This window comes from Nothobranchius furzeri, chromosome 8 (genome assembly GCF_043380555.1).
Source record: "Nothobranchius furzeri strain GRZ-AD chromosome 8, NfurGRZ-RIMD1, whole genome shotgun sequence".
Lineage (NCBI taxonomy): Eukaryota > Metazoa > Chordata > Actinopteri > Cyprinodontiformes > Nothobranchiidae > Nothobranchius > Nothobranchius furzeri.
The window spans coordinates 49492316-49510979 of NC_091748.1; the positions used below are offsets into that span (position 1 = coordinate 49492316).

Here is an 18664-nt window from a genome sequence, read left to right on the forward strand (position 1 = left end):
AAAACGTAGAAAAATATCTACGTTTTGGCAGATCCCCGGCTACCTGTGGACAAGGCCTGAATGTCCAGCTTTCTGATGCAACACAGAATTTTACCTCTGATATGATTAACATGAACAAACAAGTTTCATGTTTGCATGACAAGACTATGAGCTTATCCTATTTCTGTTTGAGCCTTGTGGTAGAACTTTACAACATAAGACAGCTGGTCCATTCAGTTCTTCTCAACCTTCAGATTGTCTTTTAGAATGAAAAATGTTGTCTTTTGTGCACTAAGCATGCACTACGCTTTCTACTTGAGGAGTTCCTGTTGCTACAAAAGCATGAGATGATGTGTTTGTGTCAGTCTGTCTGTGTGAATGTGCAGGTGACGGCAAGCTCCTGCTCCTCAGATGACTGAACAGCTGTGATTGTGGCGGTGTGAGCCAATCAGCCGGCGAGCTCCGTGCCTCCTGATTCTTAATTGGCTGGCTTTCTCCGTGTGAGCAGCTGATCCGCACAGCCAACTGGTTTTCATCACAGACTGAGCCGGGGACACAGTGAGCGAGAGACAGCAAGGAGAGATACTGAGGCAAGATTCAGTATGTATGTGTGTGTGTGTGGAGTGTGTGTGTGTATGCGTGCGTGCACTTGTAGCCAGTAATTACCTTCCAGCTTCTGAACCAATCAAGAGCTGTGGAGAGGAATACAGAGGGAGGGAGTGTGCTTGGATTTCTCAGTCCTTTCCCAGGCTGAGAGGTAGACAGGGCGTTTATTGAATCAGAGTCAGGGAAAAGGAACGGAAGTGTTTTCCTCCGGAGGAGAACAGCTCATCCTTTTTCTGGTTTGTCGCATCGTGCTGGCTGAAAACAGATGGACAAGATGAACCACAGCTCAGCTGAGGCGGAGGCTGAGACCATAGAGCCGCTGCGTTTCCTCAGGTAGGCACCTGGCCACTTCTATTCTATTCTATTCTATTCTATTCTATTCTATTCTATTCTAAACTCTTGCTTTTCACCCCCTCTCGGACTGAGCTGTAGTACAGACGCCGGTTCACATGGCTGCTGGAAACCTGCGAGAGTCTGATAGCAGCAGTCAGAATCAGACAGGGAGACGAAGACGGGCGCCTACATCATTCAGCTGTTCTTGAGGGCTGATTTTAAATGAATGTCCCAGTTTTCAGCTAGAACTTTTGGTTCAAAAATGTGTTTTTGAAATAATAAAATCAGGGACAACAATGTTCTGGATAACTGAACTTCCACACTGCCTTCAGGGGCTTGAACTTATTTTTGTTGTGCTCTTCCTCGCCACTGAAGCATCAAATTGAATTAAAAAACTGAGGGATTATTAAATTAAGATGTTTTATTTGGATGTGTAAGCCAGGTGTCCCGTGATTCAGCATCACACTGACTGCAATGAGAGGTTTTATGGTTTTTTTATTGGAAGTTAACGGTCATTTGTTTTTTCTCACGTCTAATTTCTCAGTGACAGAGGAATTCAAATCGATGAGATGCTCTGATTCTTGTATAGAAGACCTCTGACCTGCCAACTTGCCTGATTCTAATTGATCTCAAAGATGAACTTGGAAGAATAAGTGAATGAATGCATTTTTTATTTGTGCTTGGTAAAACAAACAAAAGATAATCAGATTTAGAGACTTTGATTGGCCAGTTATTAATAAAGCCAATCGCGCTACATGTTGATCGAATCTGACCACTCAGGAGGGCATCTTAAAAATAGTTTATTTTCATAATCACTATTTTATAGTGAACTTACCTAAACTAGAGAAATATAATATGTAAGAGAATTGTATTTGCAGTCAAAGCTAATTAAAGGGCAAGTCACCCCCTACCAGCTGCTAACACACACACACACACACACAGGCTCAAAACAACAATCTGATATCATAATGTACCAGCCAACATAATTTCGTACCCCTTAGCCAATAGCGATGGCAGATTTAGACTCAAATGTAGTGCAGAGTTTTTACCTGAAGAGGGCACAACACTCACAGTTTTTTGCTGAATATTTAACTTTTAACTAAGATGCACTAGCGTGCCAAAATGTTGACTAAACGTGTCTACAGCATGATTAGACACCCATTCAGTGCTTAATTTGAGCCAGATCTTGCCGGAACAAGATCCGGGAACAATTTATTTTGAAAGGACCATTCTGGCAAACGTCTGCTAGGATCTAGCAACTCACGTGACAAACTTGTGCAGGATTCGAATTACGGGTGAGCTACGGAGCTCCTGGAAGCCCTCAGCACACCCAGGGGGAGCCCCGAAACGATCCTGGTTCTACTTATATTACATTATTCATGTGGACTCTCCAGGAATTATTTTGAGCTTAAGAGGCGCAGAGCTCTGATTGTTGACGCACTCCAGACAGATGCGTCCTGAGAACGGCCACAGTAACATTCTCAAAGTGTCGCCACCCCCAAAACAAATTTAACACTCGATCGTTCATATCGGCTCATATTCTTTTCTGCTTTCTTCTAGTTGTGTCTGATGTGTTTTGTCATCTGTTTTGTCCTCTGGTGACTTCACCGCACCTGTGCGGTCTGCGCGCGGCGCACACTCCCGCTATTTTTGCAGTCGGTAGATCTTTTTGAACTGCAGCTCTAAAATAATTCATGAGGTGAAAATACAGGAAGCCATGTAGCAGTTAATTTAAAACAAGTTAATTTTTGTACCTGGTGGTTGCAACAAACAGACACCATTGAAGGAAATCAGAAGTGAGGAACAGAAAATGAATTTATTCTTTCAATGTTTAGAGCAGCAGGAACTCTGAGAGGCTGCAGGCACATCAGTGAGTTTGTGGCCGCTGCGCAGGGGGAGAGGGCTGAAGCAGGGGAACAGTAAAGATGCAAAAACTACCGTTGTTAAAAGAAATGTGTGTTAACTTAGGCCCTGTCCACACATAGCCGGGGATCTGCCAAAACGTAGATATTTTTCTACGTTTTGGCCTGTCATCCACAAGAAAACGGATCTTTTTAAAAACTCCGGCCAAAGTGAAGATCTGCGTTTTCTCCGTTTTGGGTGTCTGCGTGTGGACGGACAAAACCGGACTTTTCAGGTCCGCAACGTCACTTTCCGCGACAAAAAAATGCTGACATCACGTGTGCGACCTGTGTTTACGGTTTACACTAGCCGGCACCATGGAAGCCCTCGGAGCTGCGCTCTGTCACTACCCGATCCATCAATTGTCCAAGCGCTTTTTGCTTGTTTGTTTTTGCAAGCGGAATTACTGCTCCTTGCGGAAGACCACAGACGAAGGACGAGGTTAAGAACGGGGAAGTACTGCCGCCTACAGGTCTGGCATGTCCTTAACAACGTATTTATCCGGGTACGTGTGGACAGAGTTTGTTTTTAAAACGCGGTGGTGTGGATGCAAGTTTTTGGAGGGGCGGATATACTTTTTCAAAAAACCCCGGCTACGTGTGGACTAGGCCTTAGAAAATGTGGGCGCAATTTTAATTACTTGTCAACCCCCCACACACATGTTCCAGCATCTGTTTTACCTTTAGTGAACTTTGGTTTGACATCAGTATTCACATTTCAGAAACGTTTGATTTACAAATTAAACACTGCACTCATTTATATAGTTTATCAGCAAAGAAGTTGGTGGTTACTTGCTTTTAAAATAACACATTAAAAGCCCAGTTCCTTTGACAAAAAACACCAATACAAAATTTATCTTAGAAAGGATGTGGTGTTCAAAGTAAAGTAATGAATGGTTATATTTACTGCATGAGAGAAGATCAATTCGAACATGATAGTGTAATGGAGTTATCTTTGTGAGGCAACGATAAACAAGAGTAGGCGAACATAGAACTCTAGGCTGCAACCGTTTGTTGCTAAGCAACAAATTGCCACTCATAATGAAAACAGCTCCTTACCTTTGGTGAAGAAAGTTACTCCATCACAGCTTATTTGCTGTTTCTAGGATTGGAGACATTAAATGCTATTACTTCCCTGACAGGAGGTGTTAAAATGTGAAGGAGGGGATAACAGAAGAATTGTGACAGTGGAGTTAAAATGGTTTTAATAGTTATAAAAGGTTCTAAAAACAAGTGCAAACAGATGGTGAGCATTATTAAAATAAAGCAAAACGAAAAATTCACTATAAGGTTAACAGTTAAAAGACAAATCAGCTATATAAAACACCTGGTTAAAACTTTATTAAAAGTTTTACCTATACTGAAGAGGTTTTAAAAAAACAATAAAGTTGATAAAAGTCTAAAAACTAAAGCAGACTTAACCTTAAAACAGAGTCAACTAAGTTGACATGAACCAAAGTTTCCTGTGGATCACTCAGAGATTTTTCCTTTAAACTTCTCAAATCAGAGTTAAAACTTTTATAAGTTAAAATTTCTCACAAACGAAGGGGTTGAAACCAAAATGTGGTCTGGAGGACAGCAGAACCCCTGCACTGCTGCCTCCCAGACTGCTGAAGGCACAGCCTTTTTATCCAGGTGCTGGTCATCAGCAGGATTCAGATCAGCTGTGCTCCTCAGCAGCCTGGAAGAGAGGAGGAGGAGGGGCGGTGTCGGGCTGATCACCGGGGCTGGGTAATCCAATGATAATAATAATGAACAGAATTTGCTCAGCATCTACTTTAAAGATGCACCAACTTGTGATCCCAATCACTGACAGACAAACGTAAATATTCTACCTTCAATTAATGTGATCGAACTAGTGACACACACACACACACACACACACACACACACACACACACACACACACACACACACACACACACACACACACACACACACACACACACACACACACATGGTTTTCCTAGAAGCCACGACCAGAATAAACTCTGCAGAAAATCACAGAAAGCTTATCAGACAAAAACCCACTGAGAGAAAACAGAGTAGCTCTTTCAGTGATTTTTTTTCCACTAATTAAGATCAAAAGTTTTTTTTATAAATTTGTGTGGGTAGATGGATACTTTGAAGCAGAGTCATGAGACATTTTTTATGTCACAGGACTAATTTGTGTGGATTTAAATCTCCTTGTTAGAGATTTTTGTGCTTTTTTTGCCCCCTGGTTCAAATGAAAATTCAAATAACATTAAAGTCCAACAAAAGCTGTATTAGACTACTTCTTGTACTTCTATTCAGTTCTGCATGCTTCAAATGCACTGTGGTTCTGGTCCAAAGCAGGGGCGGATTTAGGACTGAAGAAGATCCGGGGCTTAACATACACACACGCGTGCGCGCACACACACGTGACACGCACTAGTCAACATCATATATGTCTTGTACCACATAATTTTAATCTGAAGCTACATATTAAGCATTTTCAGGGCAGAGTATTGTTCCTGTTAGTGTTTAGTGTGAGATGATAGTAAATATTCCCTTTCTTTCTCCAACAACTTTACCTGATAGTAAGCTAACTTTAGGCAAACCAGCAGCACAACAAATATTTTCAAATAAGACTCACAAACCTGAGTCAACACCAGTCTCATCAAAGCTGGGGTTCTGTCGTTGTACTTTTGGTCTAAAAAACGTCCTTATGTCCATCTTCACTCATGCGTTTCAGGCAGAGAGTATAGAAGAAGCCGGCTGCTGAAGGGCTTCTTCTTCAGTGGTGGAGGCTCAGGCAGGCTGTATACAAACTACTGCCAGCTGCTCCCTCTCTGTTGGACTTTGGTACTGCATGTTACTTCCGCGATTTAGATCCGGGGCTTTTCATGAAACATCCGGGGCTTCAGCCCAAGTAGCCGGGCCTAACGCCGCCCCTGGTCCAAAGGCCCTTTCTCTCACACATAATAAACCCCTTCATTAACTAAAATTTGTGAAATCTGAAGTGTGATTGCTGGGGAAGTCTGTCTGGATGTGCTGTTTAATGCTCAGGAAGTTGACAAAACATCATTGTGTTCTTTAGGTCAGATGTATTGTGTGAGGGGAAAAAAGGTCCAGAATCATCGGCTAGGTATAAAAAAACTACTGTAATGAAATCTAATTTTTTATTTTTATTTGTTTTGCTTCAGCTTTCTGAATTTTCCTGAATATTCTTTAAAAAAATCAGCTTCACATCTTTAGTCACCTTTGTTTGAGCTCAAATGTATGATTTCTTTTTCCATGAAAGACAGAAATCTTCCTTCTATGTTGACAGAAAGAACACAGATGACTCGTTCAGCTTGTGTCAGTTTTACCATAAATTCAAATTTATCACCTGGAGACATAACCACATTTACACCTTCACCGTGACATTAACAGAGCACATGCAGTCACCTCCACTAACCTCAGGAAGATATTGTCTCCATGCATTGATTAGATCATGTTGTTGGAACTTAATTTACTCTCCTCACCAACATATCTAATTGGAGTCTTTGCAGAGCCTGCATTATCATTTTTCACCATCTGTGCTAACATCTGAGCAGCTGAAGCTGGAAGACTCAACTATAACCCAAGAGTCTTTATCCCAGTTGTCAGCATCTTAGATCTCTGCAGGCAGTCAATTAACTCAGACAATTAAAAGCCAGATTAACAAAAGATATGCATGGAAGAGTCGGTGAACGGGAAAATATTTGCATTGATGCAAGTTTAGGGGAGAACTCCGTGAAAAATGTTGGTTAAATATGTTGTTTCCTGCTGGTAACTTGGTCCAAGGCAGCATTTTGATGAAGCTACTCCATGCTCTGATACAGTTATATACAAACTGTAAGTAATGCATGTGCCAGAGGGGAGCAAAAAGCCATTATGCAAATATGTACTAATGCTGTTTTAGTGTGGAAAAGGTTGTGATGCTCGCTTCTAACACTTCTGGTTTCTTTAATAACCCATAAATCCAAACACACACGCAGAGCTGCATGCATTAGTAAAGAAAAATCTGATTAAATAACATGAATGATACATTTTCTCACTGTCTTACAGAAATACGCAGCCCTGCAAAAGTTGTAAATGTTGTTCTGAGTAAAGCCGGCTTTGAACTTGACATGACAGCTTTCTGCTGCAGGTAGACTCTGAGAGTTCAGGTGTGTGTAATGTGAAAACCAAACTGTGGAGGGAAAATACTTCCGCATGAAATGTTTAGGGATCCTTTTTAATACCTTTCAAAAATGTTTTGCACAATTTGCTTGCAACATATGATATTTTTACATTTTATTTTTTAGCATTTCAGGTTTATTCCTGCATTTGCATCAGAAAACATAATGAAAGCAAAAGTCAGAAGTCGAAGCATCAAACTACTAAAAGTTCTGAAGTGGCAGACAACATGATGATGAATGTTATCGGTCAACTTTTTAATGATGCTAGGCTGCTCCACCACACATTCAGTCAGAGAGAGAAATGACTACGTCTGTTCTGGCCACTGCCCACAGACCAAGCTGCCTTCCTGTCCTTCCATCTGCAAGAGTCAAATCTTTGGGGTTATTGTTATTCCTTCTGCCTGTCTACCTCCTCTCAGCTTCATGCCACCAATTCTCAAGTTGGCAGCTCCATTTGCCTGTGTGACAGCTCCAGCATTTATTTATAGAGCAAATGTACTGGACTGGGGAAGAGAGGTGGAGATGCAGAGAGGGAGGACAGATAGGATTTAGTACCAATCTTGTTTGGCCATCATTTTTAGTTTTCATTAATTTTAGATTAGCTGAAAAAAAAAAGTAATTTCATCAAGCTGTCAAAGACAAATGCGAGGGGCGGGGAGGCAGAGTCAGACCAAAGAGGCAACATTATTTTAGATTTCTCAGAAACCTCTGTCTCTGTTTTATGTGTGTGTGTGTGTGTGTGTGTGTGTATGTGTATGGGTTCATAAATGTTTTAAGTGTGTATTTTAACTGTGTATACTTTGTTGATGAGTGTATACATATTTTATCATTGATTATTTTATGTTTTATCTACTGTAAAGCACGTTGTGTTGCTATGCAGTAAAATGTGCTCTATGAATAAAGTTTGATTTGATCTGATATGTACATCACTTGTTACACAGTAAAGCTTTAAATGTTATGGTAACTCTTAATCTACAATTTTAAGTGCAGTATCTTCATCTGTGCCTTTTTTAGGTCATTACACTCAACACTAGAGTACAAGCATCAGAGAGGCACTGACTTTATTTTTTAGAATAAAAACTTTCATGTAAACACTTTAACACCTCTATTTTTGGTGAGGTAGGATTTTTCTATCATAAATATTTGGGATGTTTGATGTCGACTTTTTTACCGATATTTAGATATAGTCCAGCTTTTAATATCCGATACAGATTCATTTTGTCTTTGTTATAAACCGATTTTCCTTCTTTTTTTTTAGTAAGACAGATGTTTATTTTACTAAAAGAAAAGAAGGAATATGTGAACCAATACCGTTTTACATCATAAAAAACTAAAACGAATAAACGTCACATATCTCCTTTCATGCATACTTAAACTTTAAACATTATCTGTGCAAAATGTGATAACTACTTCATTTAAGTTAGGCCAAATGTTGCCAAACAAATAAAAATATCATAAACTAAACCAGATCTGTCATATGGTGACATTTTAGGACATTTTGGGATAGCAGTGGCAGGTAGAGGAGCAGGTAGAGCTGCTTGTGCAGTTATTGGAGGGTTCCAGGTTTGATTCGGGTTCCCACCAGAGAATGCTGCTGTTGTGTCCTTGGGCAAGACACTTTGCCCACTTGCCTGCTGGTGGTGGTCGGAGGGACAGGTGGCGCCAGTAGCCCGAGGCCTCTGTCAGTGTGCCTTTGGGCACCTGTGGATACATTGTAGCTCATCATCACCAGCGTGTGTGCGTGCGTGCCTGCGTGTGTGTGTGTGTGTGTGTGTGTGTGTGTGTGTGTGTGTGTGTGTGTGTGTGACTGATAATGTTGTGAAGCGCCTTGGGGGTTGTAAAGCCCTATGAAGGTGCTATACAAATGCAGGCCATTTACCATTTAGAGAGATAATAAGCTGAAGAGTCAGATGTATAATATGGGCATGTTATAAAAGTTGAGTCATTAAAGGAGCTAATCCATCAAACCATCCATTTTCGGCTGCTAATCCAGGGTCAGATCGCGGGGGCAGTAGCCTCACCAGGGAGGCCCAGACTTCCATCTTTCCAGCCACTTGGTCCAGCTTCTCCTGTGGAATCCCAAGGCATTCCCTGGCCAGCCGAGAGACAAAGTCTCTCCAGCGTGACCTGGGTCCTTCTCTAGGTCTCCTTTAGGTCTTTGGACATGCTGGAAAACCTCACCAGGGAGGCGTCCAGGAGGTGTCCTAACTAGGTGACTGAGCCACCTCAACCGGCTACTCTTGATGAGGAGGAGCAGCGGATCTACTCTGAGTTTCAGACACCCTGCGGAGAAAACTCATTTTGGTTGCTTGCATCCACAGTCTCGTTCTTTCGGTCCCTACCCAAAGCTCGTGACCATGGGTGAGGGTAGGAACGTAGATTGACCGGTACATCGAGAGCTTTGCCTTCTCAGCTCTCTTCACCACGACAGATCGGTACAACGCCCACATCCCTGCAGACGCAGTACCAATCCACCTATTGATCTTGTGCACCATCTTTTCCCTCATTTCCAACCTTAACCAATTTCCTGTCATGAACCAGGGTGAGTACTCTTCACACTATTCACCATCTCTGAGTTTCTGATTGCAGGAGAGGGAGCAACAGCTGATCCTCATCAGCGGGCCGGCTTCATAAGGAGGAGGGTGATCATGCTTTGACGCCGGATGATTGCTACTAACTGGTAGTCTCTAGCCCTTCGAGTTTCGCTCGCCTTTCGATTCGTTTTTGTGCCTGGTTTTTTGACGTTACACTTAATGTGGATATTTTTGGATCCTTACCTCAGGTTGCTGCATCTTTGGATACTCTGCCGATCTTTGGAAGAAGTTCTCCAGTTCGTTCCTGCATCACCTCTCATTCAGCCGACCTGCTCTCCACCACGTTCACGCTCCCTCTCCGAATCAGCCTCCTCAACTCAATCCGTCAGCTTTCATCCTCCTGGACTGCAACTCTCGCCCTGGATATCACCCCGGCTCACTCCCCCTCCATTTTCCTGCCATGCTTCAGCATAACGCCGCTTCCTGTTTCTCATCCGCTGGACCCCAGTGCGCCCTTAGTTCACCTGTTCAAAAATAAAAATTTTGTTTTTGCCTTTATACTCGCCTCAGTCTCTGATTCTGCATGTCTTGGGTTAGGCATCTACCTCAGAACATGACAGAATCATCCGGCCACAACTCTAACCCAGCAGAATCAGTTTTATCTAAAATTTCTCAATGTTTAAGCCAACAGGAACAAAACCTGCCTCTAGTCATGGAACAACTCTCAGCAGTAAATCAGCGTTATCAGCAACTGGAGACCCTGGTCCGTCAAATTCATGACACCCTTTCCCAGACTCACCACCCACCCCAACCATCAGAACCACCATCTGCCGCCACAGCAACCGTAAGTCCTTCCAGTCAGGAGCAAGCTACTCCTATGGAGAGGTCTCATTTCCAAGTGGCACCCTCACCACAGACTGAAACTTTTGGGGGTGAGTTTGATGATTGCAATAGCTTTTTATTACAATGAAAGTTAGCTTTTGAACGATGTCCCTCGGCCTTCATCTCAGACTCTGCTAAAATTTCATACATTGTGGGGTTGTTACGAGGAAGGGCTCTTAAGTGGGCTGAGGCAAAGAGTCATGACGACTCATATTTACAAGGACCTTATTGTGATTTTCTCTCGGAATTTAAACTCACTTTTGGCGGACATGAGTCCATCTCAGACATAAGGAAGAAGCTCTGGACGCTCTCCCAAGGGAAAAGGTCCGTGGCTGATCTGGCAGTGGATTTCCGCATTTTGGCGGCCAGAACAACGTGGAATGAGGACGCCCTCATTGTCAACTCTGAGGGGGTGAATTTTTTTCTCACTCTTCTGTTTAAGTGTATTAAAAGCCTAAAATTCTGTATAATTAATGAGCATCAGACCCACGTGACCGCCGCCTCAGACCCACGTGACTGCAGAGCTAGCTCCGGGAAAAGGTCTCAGTCTGAGCCTCGGCCTCGCCTGAAAACTGTTCGGACATTTTCAGTCTCTCACCTTAGACCATTAGTTGTAGCGTTTGTGTGTTCTTTTTGGATATTATTTGTGTAATTGTTGGACAAAATGACTTGCTGTGGCATTAATTGCACTAATAGAGCGTCCAAGGAGTCTCCACTTCATTTTTTTCGGTAAGTAAAATTATATTTATGTATTTTAGGTCACTGCCGAGCTGAGCTTAGATTTTAACATGTACTGTTTAACCATGAAATTTAAATGTAATAGGGTAAAACCCAGTGCATTAAACATAATGCTGCACTTTAGAAAATGGGTTGAAATATAACATGTTGGTGGAGCTGGGTTCCGACTATCGGCTTGTGGACCTCTGTTTTCCATCCGGTTCTCCCCTCCCTGATCGTGGCTTCTGTCTGCTGCGCGGGCTGCCGGCTTGTGGAGCTCTGGGATGGAAACTTTTCCACCTGGTTCTCCCCAGCGGCAGCTCTGCGCATCTCAGATCGCAGCGGCGCTTGTCTGCTGTGCGGCTGCCGGCTTGTGGAGGTCTCGGGAGACCTCTGTGTTCCACCCGGTTTTACCCAGCTGTCAGCCCGGCGTATCTCTGACTCAGAAGCTCTGGTTGTTGTAGCTAGGTTGCTACCTCCGTTAGCTTAGCTCCCACCTCTGCGTTAGCTTTGGGTTAGCTTCAGGTTAGCTTGTAGCTAGTTCGACCGGGTGTCGTCAGTTGATCCCAGCCTTACAGCCCCACCCTCAGCTCCACCTCTCTTCCCTTCTGTGGAATCATCTGGGCTTGACGGAACCTGTGACACGGTCAAAATGGAGGTGGTGGCCACCTCCATTTTCTTCAAAAACGTGATATTGGAGCTTATGCAAACCCATTGTCCAATATGTATATGTCGATAGATGGGAGTCATTTTCTTTTATTTCAGTATGAGTTGGTTAAAAATCAACAATCACTCTGAACATGATTGCATGATATATTCTTGGTAATGAAGACCAAGTTCACAATTTTTTTTTCAGTACATCTGCAGCAATCTCTATATGTAAATAAAGGCCTTGTGAGTCAATTTCTGAAGGAAACAAAGCTCTGGCCCTCTTGGTTCAGGAACTAGAAGTTAGACAGAGCAGAACACGGCAGAATTTGGAGTCTTATTTACTGTTTTTGGACACCTCGACTCTGATTGGCTAACAGAAATGGCTTTAGATGAATGAATGGATGAATGAATGGATGGATGGATGGATGGATGGATGGATGATAAATGTATGAATGTATGTATGTATGTACTGTATGTATGACTGTATGTATGTATGTATGTATGTATGATGTATGTATGTATGTATGTATGTATGTATGTATGTATGTATGTATGTATGTATGTATGTATGTATGTATGCCATGTACTGTATGTATGCACCGTAAATCCTCTAATACAGGCCCAGGCCTGTATTTGACTCAAGCTCATCAAGCTCCAGGCCTTTATTGGAAGGAGGGCCAGTATTAGAGGCAGGCCTCTATTTCTATTTGAGCAAAATAATGGTTCACTGGAGTTTTTGACAATTAATATTGCGCCCACATTTTCAAAGTTAAACACATTTCTTTTAACAACGGTAGTTTCTGCTTCAGCCCTCTCCCCCGTCCCCCTGCGCAGGCCGCAAACTCACTGATGCGCCTGCAGCCTCTCAGAGTTCCTGCTGCTCTAAACATTAAAATAATTATTTAATTTTCTGTTCCTCACGTCTGATTACCTTCAATGGTGTCTGTTTGTTGCAACCACCAGGTACAAAAACTAACTTGTTTTTATTTGACTATTTTTCTGTCCTGTCTGTTTATTATCTTCCTGCATCTCCTCTCAATCCTAAAGAGAAACTGCTACCTGGGTTCATATATATTCACCTTATGAGTTACCTTTGAACTGCAGTTCTAAAAGATCTACCGACCGCAAAAACAGCGGAGTGCTCGCTGCTTGCCGGCCGCATCAGTGATCGGTGCGTCGGAGGACAAGGTGATGTGCCCCGCTCCACAGCAGCGAAACACATCAGGCGCAAATAAAAGACAGAAAACATCAAAGGAAATGAACCGACATGAACGATCGCGTGTCAGTACCGACGCACTGGCACAGCGCGTTGCCCCCCCCCCCCCCCCCCAGGCAGGCTGCTGTCTTTTCCGAGGGCTGCATTTTGCCGGTCATTATCACGTGACAGCGACTAGTCGATGACAGGCATAAAAAGTCACTATAGTGAAGTCGACTGCACCCCTGCTACTGCTCCCCAGAGTGTGCAGCATAATTAGCACCTTCTCTTTGAACTTGATATCAAATTTTCGCCTCCTCTTAGGCCCTGTCCACACGTAGCCGGGGATCTGCCAAAACGTAGATATTTTTCTACGTTTTGGCCTGTCATCCACACGAAAACGGAGTTTTTTAAAAACTCCGGCCAAAGTGAAGATCTGCGTTTTCTCCGCTTTGGGTGTCTGCGTGTGGACGGACAAAACCGGAGTTTTAAGGTCCGCAACGTCACTTTTCGCGACAAAAAAATGCTGACATCACGTGTGCGACCTGTGTTTACACTAGCCGACAGCATGGATGCCCTCAGAGCTGCGCTCGCTTTATCAATTGTCCAAGCGCTTTTTGCTCGTTTGTTTTTGCAAGCGGAATTACTGCTCCTTGCGGAAGACCACAGACGAAGGACGAGGTTAAGAACGGGGGAAGTACTGCCGCCTACAGGTCTGGCATGTCCTTAACAACGTATTTATCCGGGTACGTGTGGACAGAGTTTTTTTTTAAACGCGGTGGTGTGGATGCAAGTTTTTGGAGGGGCGGATATTTGTTTAAAAAAAAAACCCGGCTATGTGTGGACTAGGCCTTAGTCTCCGCACGGTTAAAGTTACCCTTGCGGTCTATCACTGGCAAATCAAAAGTAAGACGATGACACAACCGCCCCCCGTACTTGCTTGTTACCACATTCCACCCGGCCACAGTAAGAGACCGACCATTATTCACCTCCGCTGACTCCGGCACCGGCCAAATTGGAGACCCGGCCTTTAATTGAATACCTGTATTAGAGGATTTACGGTATATATGTATATATGCCATGTATGCATGTATGTATGTATGTATGTATGTATGTATGTATGTATGTATGTATGTATGTATGTATGTATGTATGTATGTATGTATGTATGTATGTATGCTTGCATGCATGGACACCTCGATGGATGGATGGATGGATGGATAAATGGATGGATGGATAAATGGATACATGTATAAATTAATGCATGCATGGGTGGATGGTAGGATGGATAGATGAACAGCATTTACATGTTTTGTTATGCTTGACTATTAATTTTAAATCTTTCTTAAAATGATTAAAATAGTAGATACTGATGCAAATTTGCTTGTAAAACAATCATAACTTTAATGATAAAAATAAAATGTTGGTGAGGCAGCAGAAGAACTCTTACAAACCAGGTTGAAACACAAAGAAAAATCCCCACAATCAAAACAAAAAGAACAAAACAGGAACCAAAAAACAGGCAAAGGAAACAATATAGTGTCAAAAGGAAGAGCAGAAATCCAGGATTATATATAGTGTAAAAGCTGTGAGGGCAACAGGTTCATGGTGACTAACAAGGGAGATGTAGAAGAAGCTGAGAGAAGGAAAACAAAAATAAAAAAAGGAAAAAGCTGCTTTTCACCGAGAAGAAGCAACACGTGAACAAAACTCAAACAAAAATCCCAACATCTTCATCACACTTAAGAGTATAGAGCTCTGCGGCAAAAACTCGTATCCTGACTGACAGCTTCTTCTCTTGATTGGAACTATTTCATTCCAGCAATCTGGTATTTCATGACCTTTTTATAACATTTTATAACGCTGTTTAATTTTTTCCCCTGATATTTTAATAGTATACCATAAAGTAAACAAGTGAAAATTGTGCTTGTTGTCATTTTGAATTCTGTCTTAAAACCGGCTTGTGGGATCAGGGGGTCAGTTACCATGGCAACGGATTCTGTAAAACCTACAATGCTCTGCTAACTAAGGGATTTTAACAAACTTTGATTCCCCCCCCCCCCCCCCCCCCCCCCACACACACACACACACACTCCCACTCCCACTCCCACCCCACTTCTGCTGAGCCTAACTGGGGAACTGGCAGTCAGGGAACTGTCGCACAGAGGGTGGGCTTTTTTCATTTCACCTAATCAATACCAAACCAAAAGTAATCTACATATTATGCGTTTTTGTGTGTGTGTGTGTGTGTGTGTGTGTGTGTGTGTGTGTGTCTGAGAGAGCGAGAGAGAGAGAGAGAGAGAGAGAGAGAGAGATAGAGAGAGAGAGAGAGAGAGAGAGAGAGAGAGAGAGAGAGAGAGAGAGAGAGAGTGTGTGTGGGAAGTCACTGCAATAAGAGAAAATGAGGCTAACCCATGAAATCTCTGTTATTTTGGTGAAACACCGCTAAGAGACCATACAGCAGCTCGATTTTAGCCATTCTTTTCCACCTCTATTCAAGGCAGTGACCTACACAACTCTGCATCTTCTCTCTCTTCTGCAGGTTTTACCTGTAAAAGCATGTTATTAATATGTGTGGAAGAGCCTGAAGTGTCCAGCCTGAGAGCTCACACAAGCCCACAGAGCAAACCTGGCTCGGTCCACACATTACACGGATGGAGAAATACTCCAGAAATACTTGACTGGTAGTTTTCTAAAATGTGGTAGTCATGGTAACAAAAAGTATTACCTTCAACAGTGTGATACATGCCAAAATTACATAATGGTTTGGGTGCTGACCCCTATTTGAAACAAACGAGAATGTAAGCTTTGGGGAAATTATTTTATGAACCCATGTGACTATTTACGTATCTAAACAATAGACTTAAAATAATGAAACTTAAATGGATTTTTTATTCTGCTGTTGAAAACTGAAGCCATGAAATCATGTTTACAGGAGCCAAACATGTTTCACTTCAATCGAGTTTACAGACTAGAGATTAGCAGTATTCTTTCTTCTCATTCCCATACAAGTGTCTCTGAACCGGTATACTGCATTTTCCTTTAAAAACACAATATGCAACTTTTTTATGTTTAAAAATAATTTTCTTGAGACATTATGTACTAAAATGACATTTTACAGGGTGAATGAAAAGTCACTCAGCCTCCACCGTCCCCTGTGGCCAGAATACCAAACGTGCAACTTTTATTTATTTATTTATTAATTAATTAATTAATTTATTTATTTATTCTTTATTTAACCAGGAAGGTCCCATTGAGATTAAAAACCTCATTTTCAAGGGAGTCCTGACCAAGAGGCAGCAAAGGTTACAGTTACACATTTTTCAGCTCCACAGACATGTTATGTACAAAATTACAGAAGGCAGTTACAACACAGGGAATCCGTCTCAAGGATTCTTAGCACTGTCACTGCTTTGCAAATCACAAGTAAGTCACAAGTCTTTCCAGTCAAGTCTCAAGTCAGGTCAAAGTCAAAGACAACCAGGTCCAAGTTGAGTCCAAAGTCAATGATGTGGAAGTCCAAGTCAAATCCAAGTCCTTAACTTTGATTTTTCAAGTCATATCAAGTCATCTGTCTAACTTCAATTTAATGACAATGATAATAAATAAATTCCAGAATGAAAGCTTCTTAAAGATTAATTTATTTTCTCAAACAAGCAGAAAGTGCAACTGAAACTGATTATAACAGAGTGCTGCTGCATTTAGCCGTACAAGATCAAACTCCACTTTTGTGCTAAAACATCAAATATGCTCAAGTCATCATCAAGTCAACAGATGCAAGTCGATTCAAGTCGCAAGTCACTGGTGTTCAAGTCTGAGTTAAGTCTTTATAGATTTTATCAAGTCAAGTCAGAAGTCATTAAAGCAACGACTCAAGTCTGACTCGAGTCCAAGTCATGTGACTCGAGTCCACACCTCTGGTTCTTAGTCTGGTTTTAAATGTAGTCAAGGAGATAAACTCGGTTAATTTCCTGTTTTCCTGCAGCCTGTTCCATGCAGAAGGAGCAGAGTGAACGAAAGCACCTTTGCCCAGTTCGGTGCGAGCAAACGGAACACAAAGTAACAGGTGATTATTTACACGACGGCTGTGAGAAGTTATACTTCTCCTTGGGATTAGGTTACAGATGTAGGTGGGTAGTAATCCAAGCATGGCCTTATAAAAGAAGGTGTACCAACGTCCCAACCTCCTGGTGGACAAGAAGGCCATCCCACTCGAGAATACAATTCACAATGATGGGTCAGTGGTCTACAGTTAGTAATAACCCCAGCGAGGCACAATAAACCACATCAATCTTACCAAGACACTGTGCTGATGTCTTCATATACAAAAGGTCTCCATAATCCAGACTAGACAGAAATGTTGCAGTAACTTGTCATTTTTTTGCCTCAAAAGAAAAACACAGAGTATCCAAATCGCTCCCCTCAAGTCACGTGTCTTGCGTGAATCAGTAATGACTTATGGCAATCCATGTTTTCACCTCAGGACAGATGATCAGCTGGTTAGAATTTACTGTCATGTGTTTATCATGGAGGAGCTTCAGAAGAGACAAATAGAACTTTCATTTCACGGAGATAATAAAGAAAAGAATGTCCAACCACAATAGGGGTCAAGCAAGGGTCAGCATCCGGAAATTACAGAACCCTGAGACCTCAAAGACAAAAACGGATTCAAATTAGATGCTGACCTAACGATCATTCTGTTGCGTTTTTCAGTATAATTTTCCTGTTTTGTTTGTAGTTTGTCTGGTGGTAGTGATCTCGTCCCGATCGTACACTCACCCGCTCATTCATTAACGATCTTGGCCATGGTCCTCTTGGTTAGCTGTCTGTAGTTTATAGAGTAACTTGGCTGTCTGTGATCAACCAGTGCTCTGAATCTGTGTTTGGGTTTGCCGACATGCTACAGCCTTTCCCTCTGGTCACATGATCACTCCCCTCAGGAGTCACATTATTACCAGGAACTCTGTTAAATCAGTAGTAAAGTGGCTAGCCAACATACTGGTGCTGGAGTGTGCTTCTTGCAGATTCCCTGCATGTTTTAGATTATAAACACAGAAGTTTTGTTTTCATTTTGTGATGAACTGCTCCTGTAGAAACCAATGAAGGCTGAGGAGACAGTTCATTTGTTGGATTAAGGCAGGGGTGTCAAACTCACACGGGGCCGAAATGAAACTCTGGGACGGAGTCGAGGGCCAAACTTAATATTTTTTGAAAAAGTGACGGCAAATTTGCACGTTTTCTTTATCAACATATTTGCAATTTTGAACCTTTAAATTTGGAAACAAACTTATTTCTGCATTAACACTGAATGTGGAATAACCAAATTACACACGAGCAAGTCAGTTTTAAATAAAAGGCATCAGTGGTATTCAATACTTGTGGTATAATCAGCATTTTTAAAATCTTTTAAATCTTTAAATCTTTTAAATCTTTTCTCACGGGCCAACAACAAAATAAAAATATCATTTTATCTTAAATGAAAATGCAACATCTCACCTGTTAACTTTCATGTTTTGGAGCATAAAAAGAGAATAAAACCAACATATTTAAAGCTCAGTTTGCTCCACTGGTTTACTGTGATGCTCACCTGTTCCAGCCAGATACCTGCATCATGGGGTTGATCTGAGCTGAGGAGGAGACTCCTGTTGTTTTGTTCATCTTCATCATAATAATGACAACATTAGATGACAACAGGTGCTC

At 42.1% G+C, this 18664-nt stretch overlaps 1 protein-coding gene across 1 annotated transcript in view; it reads left to right on the forward strand.

Annotated features, from left to right (window-relative positions):
• Window positions 1-504: 504 nt before the first annotated feature.
• Window positions 505-18664, forward strand: part of yjefn3 (YjeF N-terminal domain containing 3) — a 60001-nt gene continuing 41841 nt past the window's right edge. Inside the window, exon 1 of the mRNA XM_015971613.3 lies at window positions 505-918. Coding sequence (XP_015827099.1) covers window positions 851-918 — 68 coding nt within the window. The 5' untranslated portion in view covers window positions 505-850. The remainder of the gene's footprint in view (window positions 919-18664) is intronic.